This window comes from Odocoileus virginianus, chromosome 4 (assembly GCF_023699985.2).
Source record: "Odocoileus virginianus isolate 20LAN1187 ecotype Illinois chromosome 4, Ovbor_1.2, whole genome shotgun sequence".
Taxonomy (NCBI): Eukaryota; Metazoa; Chordata; class Mammalia; order Artiodactyla; family Cervidae; genus Odocoileus; species Odocoileus virginianus.
In genome coordinates, this window is record NC_069677.1 from 16,268,126 (window position 1) to 16,287,500 (window position 19,375).

General features: G+C 36.5%; 1 protein-coding gene across 9 annotated transcripts in view; it reads right to left on the minus strand.

Moving 5' to 3' along the window:
- OPA1 (OPA1 mitochondrial dynamin like GTPase) overlaps positions 1–19,375 on the minus strand; it is a 98,142-nt gene that overhangs the window by 70,634 nt on the left and 8,133 nt on the right. For 2 of the 9 annotated variants that reach the window (XM_020882586.2, XM_020882589.2), the window contains exons 2-6: positions 13,472–13,790; positions 12,724–12,820; positions 10,988–11,095; positions 10,299–10,352; positions 9,552–9,619 (exon numbers count right to left, since the gene is read on the minus strand). In XM_020882586.2, the coding sequence (XP_020738245.2) occupies positions 9,552–9,619; positions 10,299–10,352; positions 10,988–11,095; positions 12,724–12,799 (306 nt within the window). In that variant the 5' untranslated portion in view covers positions 12,800–12,820; positions 13,472–13,790. The other 7 variants (XM_020882587.2, XM_020882591.2, XM_020882588.2 and 4 more) reach the window with 6 other exon arrangements.

A 19,375-nucleotide genomic window follows, 5' to 3' on the forward strand; every position in this document is an offset into this window, starting at 1 on the left:
GGAGAAGAGGAAAATTGGGGAGGAGAACAATGTTAAACCAAAGGGCACAAGAAAGGAACAGATGTAAGTTAGGGAGGAATGGATAGCTTGTAACAAAAATGGAAACTCAGTTATGTACCTTTAGAGCCACTATATAACTGGGCTCTGTACCACATTTCCACTTTTCCCCTCAGTAAAATTATGTCTCAAATATAAAACACCATAGTCTAAAAAGTGAAAAGGAAAATGCAGTAAGTGACTGTTTGCTGAATAAAATGAGCCAGATATAATATCAACATACAGTAAAACCTAGACTAACTGGAATGCTCAAGGAAGGTGGAACTACAGTTAACTAAATGAGTAATAGGAACATTGAGAAACAAATACTTTCACCCGTATTTTTGAATTGCCAATACGAACCAGTGTATGTTCCTGACTTGATACATAGGGGGAAAGAAAAACAAAAGTGATTTTTCAAGTGGAGATCTTACAGGCCTGAATCTAATTCTCAACCGTCAAGTTTCTTAAGACTAAATGGAGAATACACAATAGCTTAATTACTTATTAAATCATTATTTTTAAGTAAATATTTTTCCTTAACATCTAATGTCTTCAATTAAAGATCCCTTAAGGGACTTAGCAGCAGCAGCAGCAGCGGACTTCCCTGGTGGTCTAGTGGTTAAGACTCTGGCTGCTTCTATTGCAGGGGGCACGGGTTCAATCCCTGGTCTGAGAACTAAGATTCTGCATGCCATGGGGCATGGCCAAAAAGTAAATAAATCAATAAATATCCCTGAAAACTTAGTTTTGAGCATCAAGTTAATCAAAGTTTTACATTAATTCATAATTTTACATGCCTACACACATAATCTTATTTGATTAAAATTTAAGAGTTTTTTAATTAAAAAATGTTTGAGGTACTTTTTTAACTTTATACAACAACAAATAAGAAGTGTGACTGAATTTTCACTTTTTATGAGCTGTTCTGACATTCAGTAAAAATGGCCTCTGAGAATATAACCAAGGGTACATTAATTACTAAAGCATGACTTCCATTAAAGAACATAATTAAAATATGGAGATAATACAGTTGTTACAAAACAAAACAGAAACAAAACTCAGTTTGGACCTATGTACAAAGTAATCACCATTTTTATGCTTAAAATTCATTCCATTTAATAATAATGAAATGCTCTTCTAAGGCAGTGCATTCACTTGTGGAATGAAACTAAAATACATGTCATTTTCTATACAGCGCTTTTAACTGATGGTCTATTAGATAATCAACCTCAAGAAATGTCGGAGAAGTAACAACTGGGAATTGACAATTCTATGAACCTTATATTTTCTCAACTAGAAACCCTAAAAAGGTAAAGTTGCGATGAAGTCACTCTTTAATCTTCATAAGAATAGTTTACCTGGGAGAACAATGGGCTCAATTTTTACCAAGTCATAAAAATAAAAAGTTAGGAAAATTAAAATTAAAAATGAAAATAAAACTTCATTAAAATAATCTAAGGAGTTTCAAATAGCCTCACAGCTTTATAACTGCTGAAAATACTTTAATATAATCATAAAGCTTCTTAAAATGAAACACTGATTAATGTTACATTTACATTTTAATTAGCAGACTCACCCAGAAGCATGTTAGTTTATATAATCCAAAGACTTATATATAAAAAAGTTCACCAGAAAAGAAGTAAATACAAAAAGAAAAGCTGTGTTATAGTACAGCACTTTAAGGGAAATATTAATAAACAATTGGGGGATTTTTACCTTGATTCTTAGGTTTAATACATTAAGCTATACCAATATAATGAAACTGGTTGACTTACTATAAATCAAAGGATGAAACTAGTGGATATTTCTGCATGACAAGTAAGAGAATATCAAAGTGGCAAGTAACATAACTGAAATTTTGACATTTGTTTCCAAATTCAATAGTACAAAATATAAAAAACTGCAGTTATCTTTTAGATATATTCTTTAAATAAACATTTTTATGGTCATTGATAAATCTAAAAGAAATGCAATGTCAACTCACTAGCCTCATCATTCCCGTAACTTTTTATGTCCTTTTCTCTCATTTCATGTATCACTGCCTTTCATCAGGCAGAAAGAAATTACCCAGCTCATTTTTATTCAGTCATTTATCATAATAGCTTCTACTCATCCAAGTGTTTAGATTTCTCAAAATAGTTGTCTTTTAAAGAAGGCATCCCATGTTGGCTTACACATTAATGTGCCTGTGCTTTAATTAACATAATCCCCATTATTATAGTTTATAAAATGCCAAAGCAGTAAGAAAATATTCCACATTTCTAAACTGTGCTGGTCTCTTAGGCACAGGTTTCTTATTTATTGATAACTTAAACACCCCTCCCTAATCCATTCCTTACATGTATATACAAACTGTATGGTAAATACTCTAATATCTTAAAGTACAAGAAAAACACCCTCTTTCTAGTGACACCTCACTTTCCTTCCAAGTCTGTTACTGAAGCACTGCTATGTGAAGGTAGTTGAAATTAACTGTTACCTCCTGAAAAAAGTAGGAAGAAAACAAGAATTAGACACAGAAAAAAACTCTTTACACTATACTCTACAACTAAAAAAGGTTACTTTTATTTTAGGCAACACATCTCACTCTAAGCACTACTAGGCTAGCTTTTAAAGCCAAGGCCATGCTGAATAAGGAGGAAGAAAAACACATGTGCCTCCTGTGTAAGATACATCCTTGTATAAACAAAACATTTAATAAATATTTTCCAAAGTTCAGACATCTTTCTCTCAAGAAACAGTACATTATTTTTAAATGATATATATTAAAAATGCAGTAACTGTGGTCTACAATAGTAGTTATTGTAAACAACCACATATGATGCACTCTCAAAACAACTCTTGGTTACTGTCAGTTTGACACTGCTGCTCCCATGGTCCCATATCGCATGTACAATGTTCTTGGATTTTTAAAAAAGTATAGTGTCAGACCAAGAAAATCAGTGATAGCTCCAAAAACCAAGACATAAACTGAAAGTGCTGAAAGACCTCTAAAAGTTGATGGTTATTATTTTTAAAAACCTTGAAATTATGACTCATTTTTATGTGAATACATTTAAAATACTACATTTTGGTAAGTCCCTGGGTGTCCAGTAGTTAGGACTTGGAGCTGTCACTGCTATGGCCCTAGGTTTGATCCTTGGTGGTCAGAAAGCTAAGATCCTGTAAGCCAAAAGGCATGGCCAAAAAAATAAAATACTGTATTTTTAACAGTATTCGAAATATGAATAGCAGAGCAGGGTCTATACCTTGTTTGTTTTTATACCTAGCACATAGAATAAGGTCTTGACACAGGTGTGTCATGGCCAACACCTAGGTTAGGGCTTGGCACATGTTTGTTGCAAAAATACACGAAGTTTATAGCATAAAATCCAAATTGGGTTTCCTAAAAATTGCTTACTCTGTAAATAAGCTACACATCAACCCTACAATCCATTTTTCCCACTGATCACAATTCCCAGAACAGACTCAACAGGAAATAAGAAGAAATTCATCAAATAACATTAATATGCTGTTAACTCATGCAACAATTCAAAGTATTAGATGATAATAATATCATTATATTAATATTTCTTGAGTTTTATTATGTGCCAGATCGTCTGCTGAAGGGCTTTAGGAAATGCTCACACTAACCATTATCAGGTAGCATGCCCCCTATCACTGAAGAGGAAGCCAAAAACCTGGAGAAACTAAGGAACTTCTCCAAGGTCACACCCCTCAGAAAAGCGGAAGGGCAGGGTCTGAACACAGGCAGCGTGACTCCGTCTCTACACCTGACAGCATCCTGTGGGCTCCACAGTCACTATTCTCAGTGCCTTTGGCTCTTCAGGCTCAATCTACATGTTAATAAGGAACATGGTAAAACTACAACACTTCGGAGGACACATGTAAATTACTCGTTAGAGAAGGAACTGGCAAACTATAGTGGGCTGGCTGAGCCCACAGGGCTTGCAAATCTAAAATATTTCCAATCTGGACCTCTAAGAAAAAGCTTGCCAACCTCCGTTTTATTAGTTTGGGGTACAGGAAACAACTTTGTGAAAGTAAAAACTTCTTTCCCGTTCCGCTTAAAAAATATTTCTAGGCACTAATCTATTTTTCAAAGTTTGAATAATTCTGCTATTAGCTATAAAGATCTATTTTCCTACTTTTCTCCCTCCTAGTAATATATAATTCTTCTCAAGATATTCAGAGCCAATCAAAATACGTTTAATATTGGATATCAAAAGGAAACAAGCTTTCTACTTGAATTATTTAACTTGCCCCAATTCAGAAATGCCATATCCTGTTTTACTATTTGGACAATTTCTACAAATGATAATTTTAAAAGATGAACAAATCAGTCTATTACCAATAGTCTTTATCAAAATTACAATTTCTACCAAATCCCCTTTGTTCCAAATTATTACACCTAAAGACAGTGTTATGTACACAGTATATATTTAATGTAAAAAAACATAAAAATGCAATATGATTATTAAGGAATAAAATTTTAAGTATCTAATCATGTACAACTGCTAGTTGTTAGCTGCTCAGGAAACTTAAGCTTCCTGAATCTGTGGCTACCTGATGGTGCTGGTTGTGAGAATTTCCTTTTGCTACAGTTTACATCATTTGTTGCATGAGGATTTCCAGAAATGTAAATCCCACTTAAGCAATACTGCTTTGTTACAATTCAGAAATCCAAGTACATGTGCTCCTTCACATTCTTATTCTCCTCAATAGTTGTCAAATATTGAAGGCCAAGAGAAATTCACAGGTAATCAGAGCAAAATGACACATTACATAAAATATTTGGGCCCACTCTTGTTAGCATTAGTCAAATTTACTTACTTTAAATTAGCCTTTTACCGAGTTAAATCAATTGATGGATTTTTTTAAAGAGTTCAGCAATATCCTAGGTGCTTTCAGAACAGAGATTTTGTGACAGAAGTCGTCCATTAAATACTAAGAATGGAAACCAAAGTAAATAGTGCTTCATCTGTCTAATGTCTTAAATGTTAAGAGTATAATTAATGGGACTAAAATGGTTTCAGAAGGCTTCATGAAGGTAATGACTGAGCTGGACTTTGAGGATAAGGGAAAATTAGGCAGAGAAAGGGAAGAGAGAAGTGGGGAGGTACAAAATAAGTAAAGCCACACAAATAAGAATTATAGTAACATGTGGAAAGGAAGAACAGTACTATTTAATGATTATTTTTAAAATGGTAACAACACTTTATGATTTGGACTTCATATATTTTCTATAAATTATACATGTACTTATAACCTTCAGAATAATCATATTCCCTACTTCTGTGAGATGTTTATAACCAATCAGAAACATGATCGAACAAAAGCACAGATAATGTCTCATTTAACAAATTAATTTCCACTAGAACACAACAATGTTACTGAATCTAAAAAGAGGAGATACACTATATGGTCCCGTTACCTATATATATTATGACTGAATACAGAAATCTGGGGATTTACAAACCAGGTGAGTCCATAAATTCACTAAGAAGGCTTGCCACTCCAATTCTGAATTTGCCTTCAGGTCTCCAGGTCTCAAAAATATTATTAAGTTCACACTAAGGGCTCTTTCCAGTATTTTTCTATAGTGGACACAAGTTGAAACTTTTCTGATTAAAAACATTTACTAAAATATAGTTTCAGTATTTTTCCATTTATTTATTTATCAAAAATACATACAAGAGATTTTGATAGACATAACTACTGTCCACAAACTGAATAGATATAAATCCAGGCAAAATCAAAGAAATCTGACTGATGTTTAGTTAGCCTGTGCAGCATTATGTGGATATATGCTTTTTGACTTTCTGAAGACCTCAATTACAATTTTTCAGAACACCTAAAGTCTAACAACTCCAGACTGGGAACCACAGGTAATCTATTTTGTTTTCATTCTGTCGACTTAAGTCAATTGACCTCTGTGTTCCTGGAACTCCCTGTCACTTTCACTTAAGTTGACTTACAAAGATTCCTAACTGTTCTACTCAGCAGTGTTTTTCCAGATGCGTTCTCTTATTAAAAAGAAGACAATTTTCTTTTTAGTTCTATTCACAGAAATGCTTTTTATTACATTAAAAAAAATCTAATTCACATTTACATTTCTAAGTAAGTCTAGCTAGAAACTTTGGTATAAACCGATCAATCATCAAGCTAAGCCATGACCATTATTTTAAATCTTGGGGCTCTCAGACACCACACTAAACCAATCAAAAATCCACTGCCTGAACTCTGTCTACCATCCTACCACGTCTGATGATTGCCCAAAATTTTTAATTTGATGTTTTAATTTCAAAGAGGCTTCTGCTAAGGTCTCCCTTCCCATGCTGACATTCAACCACCCATTTACAGACAAGTCTCCTACAATCCATGTATCTGCATCTTGTCTGAGTTCATTATTTTCAAACATCACGGGTACACAGTTAAGCCTTGAAAAAATGCTGCATATTAATAAAATTCAAAACCACTAGTTGAAGCTGACAATACTATCTCTGTAAATATTTATACTACATTTAATACTATCTGATTTAACCTATGAAAATGACTTAATTAGAATTTGATGTAGTATTTATAACAAATAGTTGGAAATAACTGATGAGTTTTTAATGGAAAGATAATCACCATAAATTATGGAAAAGTTAAAAAGAAATAGCCTATAGCAGTATTTATCTTCAAGCAAAGTGAATTATAAAATAAAGGAAAAAATTTGCTCTCATGTCTCATGTCTAAAACCATGTCAAGCTCGTTTTAGAAAAGGCAGAGGAACCAGAGCTCAAATTGCCAGCATCTGTTGGATCATCGAAAAAGCAAGAGTTCCAGAAAAACATCTACTTCTGCTTTATTGACTATGCCAAAGCCTTTAATTGTGTGGATCACAATAAACTGTGGAAAATTCTTTAAGAGATGGGAATACCAGACCACCTGACCTGCCTCTTGAGAAATCTGTATGCAGGTCAGGAAGCAACAGTTAGAACTGGACATGGAACAACAGACTGGTTCCAAGTAGGAAAAGAAGTATGTCAAGGCTGTATATTGTCACCCTGCTTATTTAACTTATAGGCAGAGTACATCATGAGAAACGCTGGGCTGGAGGAAGCACAAGATGGAATCAAGATTGCCAGGAGAAATATCAATAACCTCAGATATGCAGATAACACCACCCTTATGGCAGAAAGTGAAGAAGAACTAAAGAGCCTCTTGATGAAAGTGAAAGAGGAGAGTGAAAAAGTTGGCTTAAAGTTCAACACTCAGAAAATGAAGATCATGGCATCTGGTCCCATCACTTCATGGCAAACAGATGGGGAAAACAGTGGAAACACTGGCTGACTTCATTTTTCTGGGCTCCAAAATCACTGCAGATGGTGATTGCAGCCATGAAATTAAAAGATACTTACTCCTTGGAAGGAAAGTTATGACCAACCTAGACAGCATATTAAAAAGCAGAGACATTACTTTGCCAACAAAGGTCCGTCTAGTCAAGGCTATGGTTTTTCCAGTGGTCATGATGGATGTGAGAGTTGGACCACAAAGAAAGCTGAGCGCTGAAGAATTGATGCTTTTGAACTGTGGTGTTGGAGAAGACTCTGTTGAGAGTCCCTTGGACTACAAGGAGATCCAACCAGTCCATCCTAAAGGAGATCAGTCCTGGGTGTTCATTGGGAGAACTGATGTTGAAGCTGAAACTCCAATACTTATGGCCACCTGATGCGAAGAGCTGACTCACTGGAAAAGACCCTGATGCTGGGAAAGGTTGAAGGCAGAAGGAGAAGGGGATGACAGAGGATGAGATGGCTGGATGGCATCACCGACTCAATGGACATGGGTTTGGATGGACTCCGGAAGTTGGTGATGGACAGGGAGGCCTTGCATGCTGCGATTCATGGGGTAGCAAAAAGTCAGATGTGACTGAGTGACTGAACTGAACTACTGTATAAAATAAAATCGGTAAATATAAATAAATTTTCAGAGATTACTTCTCTTGTTTCTTCTATACTGCAAAGCTCCTGACCACTTATCAATTATTACTACTCATTTATCACTTTAGCAGGATTATAAGGGAATTATCTTCAGGTTCAAAACAGGCAGGATTCTCATGAACCAAAACAATCATAGGCCATGTCAGAAAAGAACAGAGATGCAGGACTCGCCTAACTGATCTAGGCAGCAAGAAATCTTGTCACTTGAAAATCATACTACCTCCTCTGTAACAGAGGTTCCTTCTCCTCAGATACATTCGTTTTCTCTCTGCACATTAAATCTACCTGCAGCAAGGGTCAAGCCTCTGGCTCAAAAAAAAGTTGATCATCATAGGCTAATTTCTATTCAGATTTTTCTTCCCAGTAGCATGCACAGTCAAGGGTGTCCCTGGTCAAAATAATGCCAAGGGTAAAGGAAAAGGAAATGGAAAAGGTTATCAAAAACTGATCAAGTTAAAAGACAAATACACATGCACACATACACAATCTTGAAAAATGTTTTCTCCAAAAGATCAGGTTAAAAGACAAAAGAAAAAAAATTTTGAAATATAATTGACACATGGAATATCAAATAAAAACTTCAAAGCTGAAGGATAGGAAACCAGATAGAAATCTACACAAAGCAATTATTTTCTTCCTGCTTCCCCCAAAAGCCATGAAATTATTTACCTCAATGCATTAAAACCACAATAACCTTCATTATTTGTTAAATGTTTGTACTTAATTTTTAAATGTTCATAGAGTATTTTACAGATATCTATTTACCTAGGTATTATTTTGAAAAAAGCTTTCAAGGAATCACTTACATTACACTTACATTACAATTTTGAAAAGATGAAAAAAGTGAATACTAAGACAATATCAAGCTAACATGAATATAAATACACAACAATGCATTTTATTCTATATCAGCAAATCTCCTAAAACTTTATATGGATTTTAAAGCATGTATGGAAATTAGCATATCCTAAATAACTCCATACATAATTTTGTTGACTACCAATGTAATAGAAATCTACATCCCCCAGTAACAAACTTGCTATTTTCTTAAGATTTCCCCTAAGTGTATATCATGAAACACTGGTATCTAGAAGATATTTCATGGAAAAAAGGGTTTTGTTGGTAAATATATCTAGAAAACTGCATATTTTGACAAATCTCTTATAGCTTCACAATGCACATGCATATATCAAGGTCTGAGAAATCCTAGAGAAAAGAAGCCTGCTTGTTTTATTTACACCAGTTTTCTCCCACACATATTTAACAACAAAACCCTTTGTTGCCAAAACACTGGAAACTAATATTTCTCAAATATATTTGAGGGAAACTGGCTTATACAGTTCTATCTCCAGAACTGTTGCACAAATCCCTCACGTTTTGCACCAAAAACAACAACAATACCTCCACTGAGTAATGTTATGTTTGCTTCTCAGATGTTATCATTTTAAAATCTTCCAGGGCAGGTAAAAACTTAAAAAAAATCTTTCAAGACTGTCTATGTGAAGAGTGCTCCTTTATACTTACCTTTCTATAACGCTTGTCACTTTCAGATCCGGGATCTGTCGCTCTAAAGGCCGTTTCTCCAGGTGAACCTTAAAGATAAATATGCAGTCTTATAAATTCTCCAGTGAAGCTCAAAGTCTAAACTAAATTCCATATTATATTTAGTCAGTTGAAAGGTAAGTGGATTTTTAGAGCGAAAATCATTTTGGAAAGCTATTCTTATTTTAAGGAACAAAGTGGTAACCTAAGAAAAAAAAATTTCAAAACCATTGTAGGACCTGTTTAACTGAGTTTTTAAAATGTCACTGAAAAGTACAATTAAAAAATAAGAATCTTTGATAAGGATTATTTTACAAGAGAGTACTTACAGTTCAGCCATACACTACTGCCATAACAGACCACATACAGTAAAAAAAAGTAAAAATGTCAACTGTGACAGGACAGATGAAACAAACTAAAATGACTGTTTCAATTATGAGAAACAACCAGATCTGGTTCAAGAAAATAGTTTGGTTAAGCAAACTTTCTTTTTAACAGTTTTAATCTTATAATTTAGATACATACTTAGGAATTTTAGTTTTATCACAAAATAATTATTTTATTATTTCCACCTAAATTTAGGATAATGAATTTGCCCAATATAATTCTGACATTTTAAAATTCAGCACAAGCAGCATTATAAATTTGGTCTGCAATTTTACTTGCAACTAGTTTATTAGAAGCATTTAAAAGACACGTTAAGATCAGCAAAAATATCTGTTTACACACCTAACAAGAGAAGTAGGTCAGAAGCGTCTATGACTTCACTAACCAATTTGTGACCTGTGAAAAATCAGCAAAAGGGGAAATAGAAATGTAAAATTTAACAGAAATGAGCAAACAAAGATGTCTGAGACCTCAAATTTATATCATGGTAGGGCAGAATTGGGCAAATACACCAGGATTGACCTTAGTAAATTCTACTCATCATGGTCCATTATAATTAAATGTTTTAAAATTGGCTCTAATCAATTATGAATAGCAAACACACAGGAAGTCTCATCTACTTGTCAAGAACCAGTGACTTATTTTCCCCTCACTGACTAAAGCCAAGATGTTTAAGTTCTTGAAATTTTTCATTTTGCTGGGCCAAACAAAAATTAAAACCACAGGAACCTCTCTGGTGGTCCAGTGATAAGACTCTGTTTCCACCGCAGGGGGCGTGGGTTCAATCCCTGGTTAGGGAACTAAGATCCCACATGCTGTGCAATGTGGCCAAAATATAAAAATAAATGAATTAAAAAAAATTAAAACTACGGAGCAACAAAATTTTGTTTTATCTGTCTAATAAAAAAACCTGGCTTTTATTTGTACTAAACATTTTCATTTAAAAGATGGAAAAAATGAATGTATCTTAAGTATCTTTCCTCTGTGTTTTCTGATATTTTAAATGAGATCAAACACAGGTCTTTCCTTACCTGTGGTGAAAAAGTCCTTTAGTACGCTGAGGCTTTCAGCAATCTTGTCAAAGTCAGGTGCCAATTTTGCAAGGTCCTCTGAATTAGGAAGGGCTTTTCTAATTTTCTCTGAAGAAAAGAAAAGGTAGTCTCCAAATTAAAATGTGACTACTGAACCATTCATACAATTTAAATAAATCATATACAAACTAAGTTTTTCCATTTTTCTCTCTATTCCAACTATAATTGCTACATGTATCTGAACCAATGTGTTATTCTGATGATATTCTATAAGCCATGAAAATTTTTTAAAAAGGCCCAAACATATGGCTTAGATATTTTTGATTCATAAGTTAAATGCCTTGAGACAGAAGCATAGTATAAATGTTAACACTGGATTGGAATCAATCCAGTACTTTAAAGAAGTACTTTAAAAATCTTTTGTAGCACCTGGCCCAAATTCTAAAAAAGTAATGTCAGTTTAAACTCAAGAACAGAATTTCATTACTTCTCTTTCTCCTTTTATGTTACCATTTTGAAAAAACTGTCTATGAACCCAAGACAAGCCTTTATTTTTGCTAGCTTTATTTGTAAAGTGACCAAGTATTTATTTTTGTTTACAAATACTCAACAATTCTGTCCAAGTTTGGTACAACTTTACAGTGTCTTTTGATTCAAGAAGGGCTTTTCTTTCTCTGGAGAAGATAGAACACAAAGTTTCTCCAAATAAAGATATGTATTAAGTCTTAGTCTAAACGCAATAAAAGCATTAACTTGTTCCATCTTCATGGAAATGCTACAAATCAGTTCTCATCAGCCCCATTTTACAGATCAGGAATGGAACACAGAGACATAACAGGACCTGTGCACCCAGCAAAGTGGTGCAGTCAGGTTTAAGACTCGGTAGCCTAGCTTCAGAACCAAGGCTGGTAGCCATCACAGTGTATTATTGGTGAATGTATCAGGTTAAAAAGCTCTCCTCATAAATGTTAGAAAAATAATTTGAAGGACTGCTTTTCTTGTAAATATCTTTATCAATGCAACAATCTTTAAGAAAGTGCTGTAAACAGTGCATGCAGAGATTAAATCCATCCCTGGATACATCTAAGCTAAAGTCTAAAAAAAGTCTACACAGTCTATAAAGAGAGACCTGAGGAAAATAACTTCATCAGACAATTTTTTCTTTCTAAAGATCACCATGACTTACTGGCAATCACAAATAAACCTGTTTCTCATCTATTACTAGAAAAAGGAACAATGACAGACTAACAGGAGAAATTACTCTGGCCATTAGCAGGCTTTTCAGGAATTTGGTAATAAAAAGTAGAGGTAACCAAGGTACTCAAAGAGAGCTAGTTAGGTGAAGCTGTTCTGAGTAACATACAACACTGAAAATGATGCTCAAGAAGGCTGCTTGGCAGCGTAGAAAATGCTGACAAATGTGTTAGGTAACAAAAGACAAGATAGCAAAGTGTTTGTTCACTATGACTATACAATTTTTAAAAAGGAAAGTAAAATATTAACCACATACACAAAGTAGGTACAATTAAAAGAAACTACAGTGGCAGCTGTATTAAAGTGATGAACCAGTGGGTTATTTTTGTTTCTAACCAATTGTTACTCTGCTAGTCTATTACTTTCATTATGAAAATAAAACTGCTGTAACCTTAAATTTAGAGTTAAGGAGCCATCTCAATACAACTATTTTTCTTTCCTAAAGAGACAACCAAGAAAAGTATTCTAATGTTGATACAAACCCAAATCAATGTACTCATCAATCTCCCACACGATGTCAGGTACAATCCATTTATAGTCACTAAGGTCAGGTATCATGTCTTTCCACTGATCAAAAGTCTAAAAGATAAGAAAGTATGCCAATCAAATAATCTGAATGCCATATAAAATAAAAACTAGCTAAATTCATTTTGTTAAAACTTGCTAAGCTGCTAAGAGTAATGTATTATGTTCACAATTTTGAGAAACAAAGTGGCCTTTGCTCGTTTAAAAATAAATTAACAGACAAGCATATAAAGCATGTAAATGTTTCTTTACTAAATATAGAAAATGGAAAAATTCAAAGTAAACTTCTTTTTCAAATAGTTTTCATGATTTGACGTTAAACATGATTTGAGGAATAGAGGGAAGACAAACCAGGGATCAGGAGACCCTGCCTCTGGTCCCAGAGTTGCCACGAACTGGCTGCAGGAGCATGCCACCTACTTCCGTTCCTGGCCTAGTAAACGGCAGAGTTGCAAACCAAACCAAGGTATTCTCACTCCCAGGTCACTGCTCCTTCCATTAGGCCATTTTCACCTCTTATAATAACTAAGATTCTGAGAGCATTTTCCTATTAGCACCATTAAAACAGTTTAGCACATGACAGAGACACACAAATGTTTAAACAACTAATTATATTCTACTGCGCTAAAGAAAAATGACATATGCTATGAAACCTTAAAATATTTGCTGGAGTAACTGGAAAAGCAGTAGCAAGGTGAAACCCACCTTTTTGGCTGTATAGCCACCCCCAACAGCAGATCCGAGTATGAGATACCGGAGTTTCAACAGTCTTGCTGCTAATCTGGCTGGCCAAAAATTCCTGTGGGGCTGGTAGCCATATTTAACCGGAGAAAGTTTCAGTTTACGTAAAGGAAGGCTAGTTAGAGAAGAGAACTGCTGCAATGATGTCCTTAATTGGGGTCTTTGAAGCTTTAAGGTAGGATGATGTGTATGATAAATACTTCGTGAAACCAGATGTAGTTTTTGTAGTGGTAAACTTCCTTTCGTTCCAGAGCTGCGTTTCACTAAAGATTGGCAGACCTCACTGAAAGAAAAGTAGGTATGGGAGAAAGATCAGACAGGAAAACAATGTAAAGAGATGATATTAAAAAAGCAATACACAAAAGGTAAGCCACACAGGGCACAGCTGACCCATTACACTGTGTCTCACGATAGCGCTCAGGCATTAACCATTTACTGTGCGCCAGACACTGCTGCAGTGGGCGCTAACTCAGTTAACCCTGCTGACAACCCTAGGACAAAAGTACCAGGATCACCCCCATTTTACCGACAAGGAAAAGGCAGACAGATATAAGTAAGTTACTGAGGTCCCGCTGATAGAAGAAGTAATGGAGGGATTCAAACCTAGACAGCGGGACTCCAGAGCCTGTCCCTTGATTTACGATATGTGGGTTATGATCATGGCCCAAAAAATCAAAACTAAATTTGAAAACAAAATATCTTTAGTGACATATCTGACCTAGACTTTACCATGGTGATCATTTTGAAATGGTATAGAAATACCAGATCACTATGCTGTGTAATAGGACCCAATGTAGTGTTGTAGGTCAATTATACTTCAAAACCAAACATTCACACTTAGAAAAGAGATCAGATTTGTGGTTACTAGAGGCACGGCGGTAGAAGGGGGAATTGGATGAAGGCAATCGAAAGGCACACATTTACAGTTCTAAAATAAATACTAAGACTGTAGTGTACAACATGATAAATGTAATTAGCACAGCTGTTATGCTATATATGAAAGTTAAGACAGTAAATCCTAAGAATTGTCATCACAAAAATGTTTTTTCTATTTCTTTAATTTTGAATCTATATGAGACTATAGCTGTTCACTAAATTTATTGTCATAATCACTTCATGATGTATTTACATTAAATCACTATACTGTTCACTTTAAACTTATACAGTGATGTATGCCAATTATATCTCAATAAAACTGGAAAAAAAGATGTGCTGTAATAGCAAAAAATAATGTTACCACTTAAATATATAATATTAAGAGCAAAAATGTATCAACTATGGCATATAAACAAAAGAGGATACTGTAGAGCCATTAAAGTGATAAATATGAAGCCATGTAGATATAACAAAAGACTTCATGTAATGTTAGGTTAAAATAGTGACTTGAAAATAAATGTGGGCTTCCCTGGTGGCTCAGTGGTAAAGACCCAGCTGCATATACAGGAGACATGTGTTCGACCCCTGGTCTGGAGAGATCACACCTGCTCAGTCCAGCACTACAACTACTGAACCCATGTGCCTTAGAGCCCTCACTCTAGAGAGCAGACCTCACTCACCGCAGCTAGAGAAAGCCCTGTGCAGCAACCAAGACCCAGCACGGACATAGATAAGATGACTAAAAATTGTTTTAAAAAGAAAGAAAATAAATGTGAATTATGGATGCACCTATACAAAAATGGGCACATAAACTTTTACTTTTCATCACAAAAGTTCCAGTAGCTCACAATATCTATTCTTTGCCTTCTCATGTCTCACAATCCAGAGACGGTTTAGGGATGGAAATTAAGGAAAAATTAACACCTCAGGTACCAGAGTCCCCAGAAACAGAAAAAAAGACACCCCAAAGAGAAGGATCTAAATGCACATGTTACTTTCTCAGCTCTTCTCTCTTGTTCTTCCTGGCAGCGAATGAAAGTCTCCTACCAACAAACACACACTTGACTATCTTATTCAACACACAGTCATAGTGCTTACTACCAGCCAGGCCCTGTTCTAAAGAGCTAAAATATTTCATTTAATTACATGGGATTAGAAATATCTTAAGAAAAAGGAATAGAGGAACACTGAAATTATGTTGTGAAGGAGGGCAGTGAGGGGCAAGGGGTATGTAACTGACAGGCATTATGTCAGATGTTTGCACAAATGCTACTGTTAACTCGCAGAAAAACCTGGTAAGGATCCTTATTTTTCCAATTTGCTTTTTTAAACTGTGTCTCACCTAAGGTAGAATGATTAGTGAATGGTGGAAAAGAATTTGAATATATACTTCTGTATTTAGGCCAAACTAAAAATCAAATGTGATGCAAAACAAGGCTCCCCGACCCTCACTCCAGAAATCATCTATTCCCATTTATCCATCTTCTTTTAACCTGCACACTGTTTCCTAGCATGTAATTATTTTTTCAACAATTTTATGTAAATACTTATTGCACCTAAATAAATGTTGGTCAATAGTCTTCTTACATGTCTATGAGTGTGTACATATGAGTATGTACACGTCAAAGAATGTTTGTTAAAGAGTAAGAATTTAAATGTACTCCTTCATAACATTCATAGAAACTACATCAAAAGACAAACTCCAGAACATGGGGCATCTGACCTTCCTCATCTCTAACTGGGCAGGCAGCTAAACTGTGCAGTCACCATAAGATATCTTAAACCATGACTATGGAGTCAACAGTAACTTTAGAAACAATTTAGCTGACAGAATCCAACTGAATAATTATCAGTTGATATCTAGTTTGTTTCTAAACTCAATTTTTAAAGTATTTCCTAAATATCTTAATCAATTCAACAAAGTACGCTATTTTCTGAAGTCTTTCCTCTTCTTATGTAAAGAAAACTAGATATATTTCCCCAGTAAATAATGAGAAGTAGAAATAAAAAGGCTGTAAAGAACTTAGTGTAGTACCAAGGGCTTACTCAGAAATTAAAATTCCATGAGGTCGGAAGTAATTTATTCAAGTATTCTAATTGACTAAAACTACAACTATTGTATGCTTTTTTCAGTTCTAAATTTAGACTCAAGGTTAACCTACATAAAGCAAATGGATTCCATCCCTTACAAACATTATAAATTACACCACCTAAAACACTCTGAAAAAAATACTCAAGACAGGTGTTTAGAGACTGAGTTAATTCAGGAAATCCAGGTTTTTCCAACTTTGCTTGATACATGTTACTTCTCATCGCATGCCTGCAACAATAAATTAAACCTGAAGGCATTTAAGGTCATCAGAACACAACTACGTGTAAAAATTAGAGCCAAATTTAATTTCATTAAAATGCACATAGCAACCCATAGACATGTAAATACTTCTATCATTTCCGGTTTAGGATTAAGTCAGACCAGGTCAGCAATAACACGGTGATTAGAAAAGTGGTGCTACATTCACCAACTTACATCCAAAAAACAACTCTCCCTCCATGAACACTGAAAAGAAAGCTGCTATTAAGAGAATATCTCTAATCACCATCTCTGACACTGTATGCGTCACTGCTCCAAATGTGACTCCAAATCATGTTCTTTAGTGGACCAAGGGAAGAGGCAGAGTCCTCTTTGCCCGAACAGAACAGCTCGGGTGCCTGCAAAAGCAATGTAAACCTAGCGTGGCGGTAGAAGAAAAAGACGCGGAAAAGGTGACACATGGATAGCACCAGAGAGCCCGAAGAGAGAGGGAACAGAAACCAGAAGCCACCAGAGACAGATATAACAGCGAGGACAGAAGGGTGAAGTGGCAGGTACAAAAGGACAACAGAAACAACAGGCCAAGACTGAAATGGGCCCAGAATCTTCCCGAGGGGAATAGGGACAAGGGCCAGTACTGGTGCCAGCATCTCAGGTAAACCCAGTCAGGGCTCCAGTCACTCTGGGACCTCAGAAATATCCCGGAACCATCCAACTGCCCTCCTCCTGGCCTGAGAGTTACCTGCACACTCTGGAGGTAGTGATGGGGCAGCCCCGTTTTCTGGACGCCCCAGAAATAACGGGGCCAGGTCGGAGCCCGGACTTACCAGGCCACGGCAGCCCGGCGAACTCGCCACATCCCGCCGGCGAGGAGGTCACACAGGCGCCGAGGCGGCCAGCGGGGAGCCCTGGTGTCAGCCCCAGTCCGGTCCTGCTCCGGGAATGACCCAGGAAGAGGCCCGCAGCAACAAGGGCACAGAGCAGCCTCTACGGCCCTCCCAATGGCGAATGGACTTCCGTAAGAGCCTGCTCGGCACCCGTACTCGGTCCGTCGGCCAAACCTCCGCCCCGCTCTTCCAGGAGGGCAGCAAAAACGGTCCGGCGGTGGACTCGCGCATGCACTCAAAGCCCCTGTAGGAACCACTTTATTTCCCCCTTCCCTCTCCCTACCCCGCCCTCTTTGTTTCCGGGGTGGAACTGGGAACTTAGTGCCTCTCAAGTTAAATTCTTGAGGAGCGGAAAGGTGGAGGTGCAGGACAGGGACTGAAAGGCGCGAAATACAGGTGATAAATTATCACCGGGAGGCTACCAATTTAAGAAAATTTAATATTGCTGGAGCATAGAGGCGGCTAGGGAATACAGAATGAGTTAATACAGGGATAGACCAATAGAATAGAGTAATGAAAACCCACTGCTGCCCTTTTGCCCTGCTTCTTTGTATGACGGCTTTGTTTAGGAAAAACATTCATAAACTTAGAGCAATCTCGGGAGCCTGAGAGGAGTATTGGACGGGTTAAATGCTTTAGAATCTGAAGGAGATCCAAGAGAAACTCATGAATTAGGCGAGCTTGAAACATGCATGTGCAGTTTATAAAGGCATCAAAAATAATTTTGTTCATTCACTCCTTAACTGGCAGTCATCTGGCTTTTAATTTCACTAATTTGTTGATATTGCTGTTGTCAAAAGCCACCAACAATTTCATATTGCCAGTGGTTACTGGACTGCTTCACGTTCATCTCAGAATATTGGATACTCAGCACTCTCCTGGCTTTCAGGACCCACACTAACCTTTTCTCCAGGACTGCTGCTCCTCAGTCTCCTTTGTTGTTTCCTCCTCCCAGCATTTTAATGAAGGCTTCCAGATCTTAAGCAATCCTGGACCCCATCTCTATCTATTATCTCTGTCAGTAGTCTAAGGCAGTTCTATAACTTTAAATATCTTTTTTCCCCTTACAGCTCTTACCATTTCATGTTTTATGTGGAAACGGGCCCATATGAAGGACATGGCTTGTGAAAGATAGTGAAGTCAATTAGCTGGTCAAGGCTATGGTTTTTTCAGTGATAATGTATGGATGTGAGAGTTGGACTGTTAAGAAAGCTGAGCGATGAAAAATTGATGCTTTTGAACTATGGTGTTGGAGAAGACTCTTGAGAGTCCCTTGGACTGCAAGGAGATCCAACCAGTCCATCCTGAAGGAGATAAGTCCTGGGTGTTCATTGGAAGGACTGATGCTGAAGCTGAAACTCCAATACTTTGGCCACCTCATGTGAAGAGTTGACTCATTGGAAAAGACCCTGATGCTGGGAGGGATTGAGGGCAGGAGGAGAAGGGGACGACAGAGGATGAGATGGCTGGATGGCATCACCGACTCGATGGGCATGAGTTTGAGTAAACTCCAGGAGTTGGTGATTGACAGGGAGGCCTGGCATGCTGCGACTCATGGGGTCGCAAAGAGTCGGACACAATTGAGTGACTGAACTGAACTGAACAGAAGTCAATACCCATTCCTTCAAAGTGACACTGAGTATAGACCCAGCCTTTGTTAGTAAACTTCCCACATGAAGGACCATGGGAATTTTCTTTATTATATTTAGTGTGGTGACTATGTTAATGAAAACAGCAAATAGAAACTTGCTGTACTGATCTGTACAAACTATCTTTTTGTAGAACTCTGGAGTT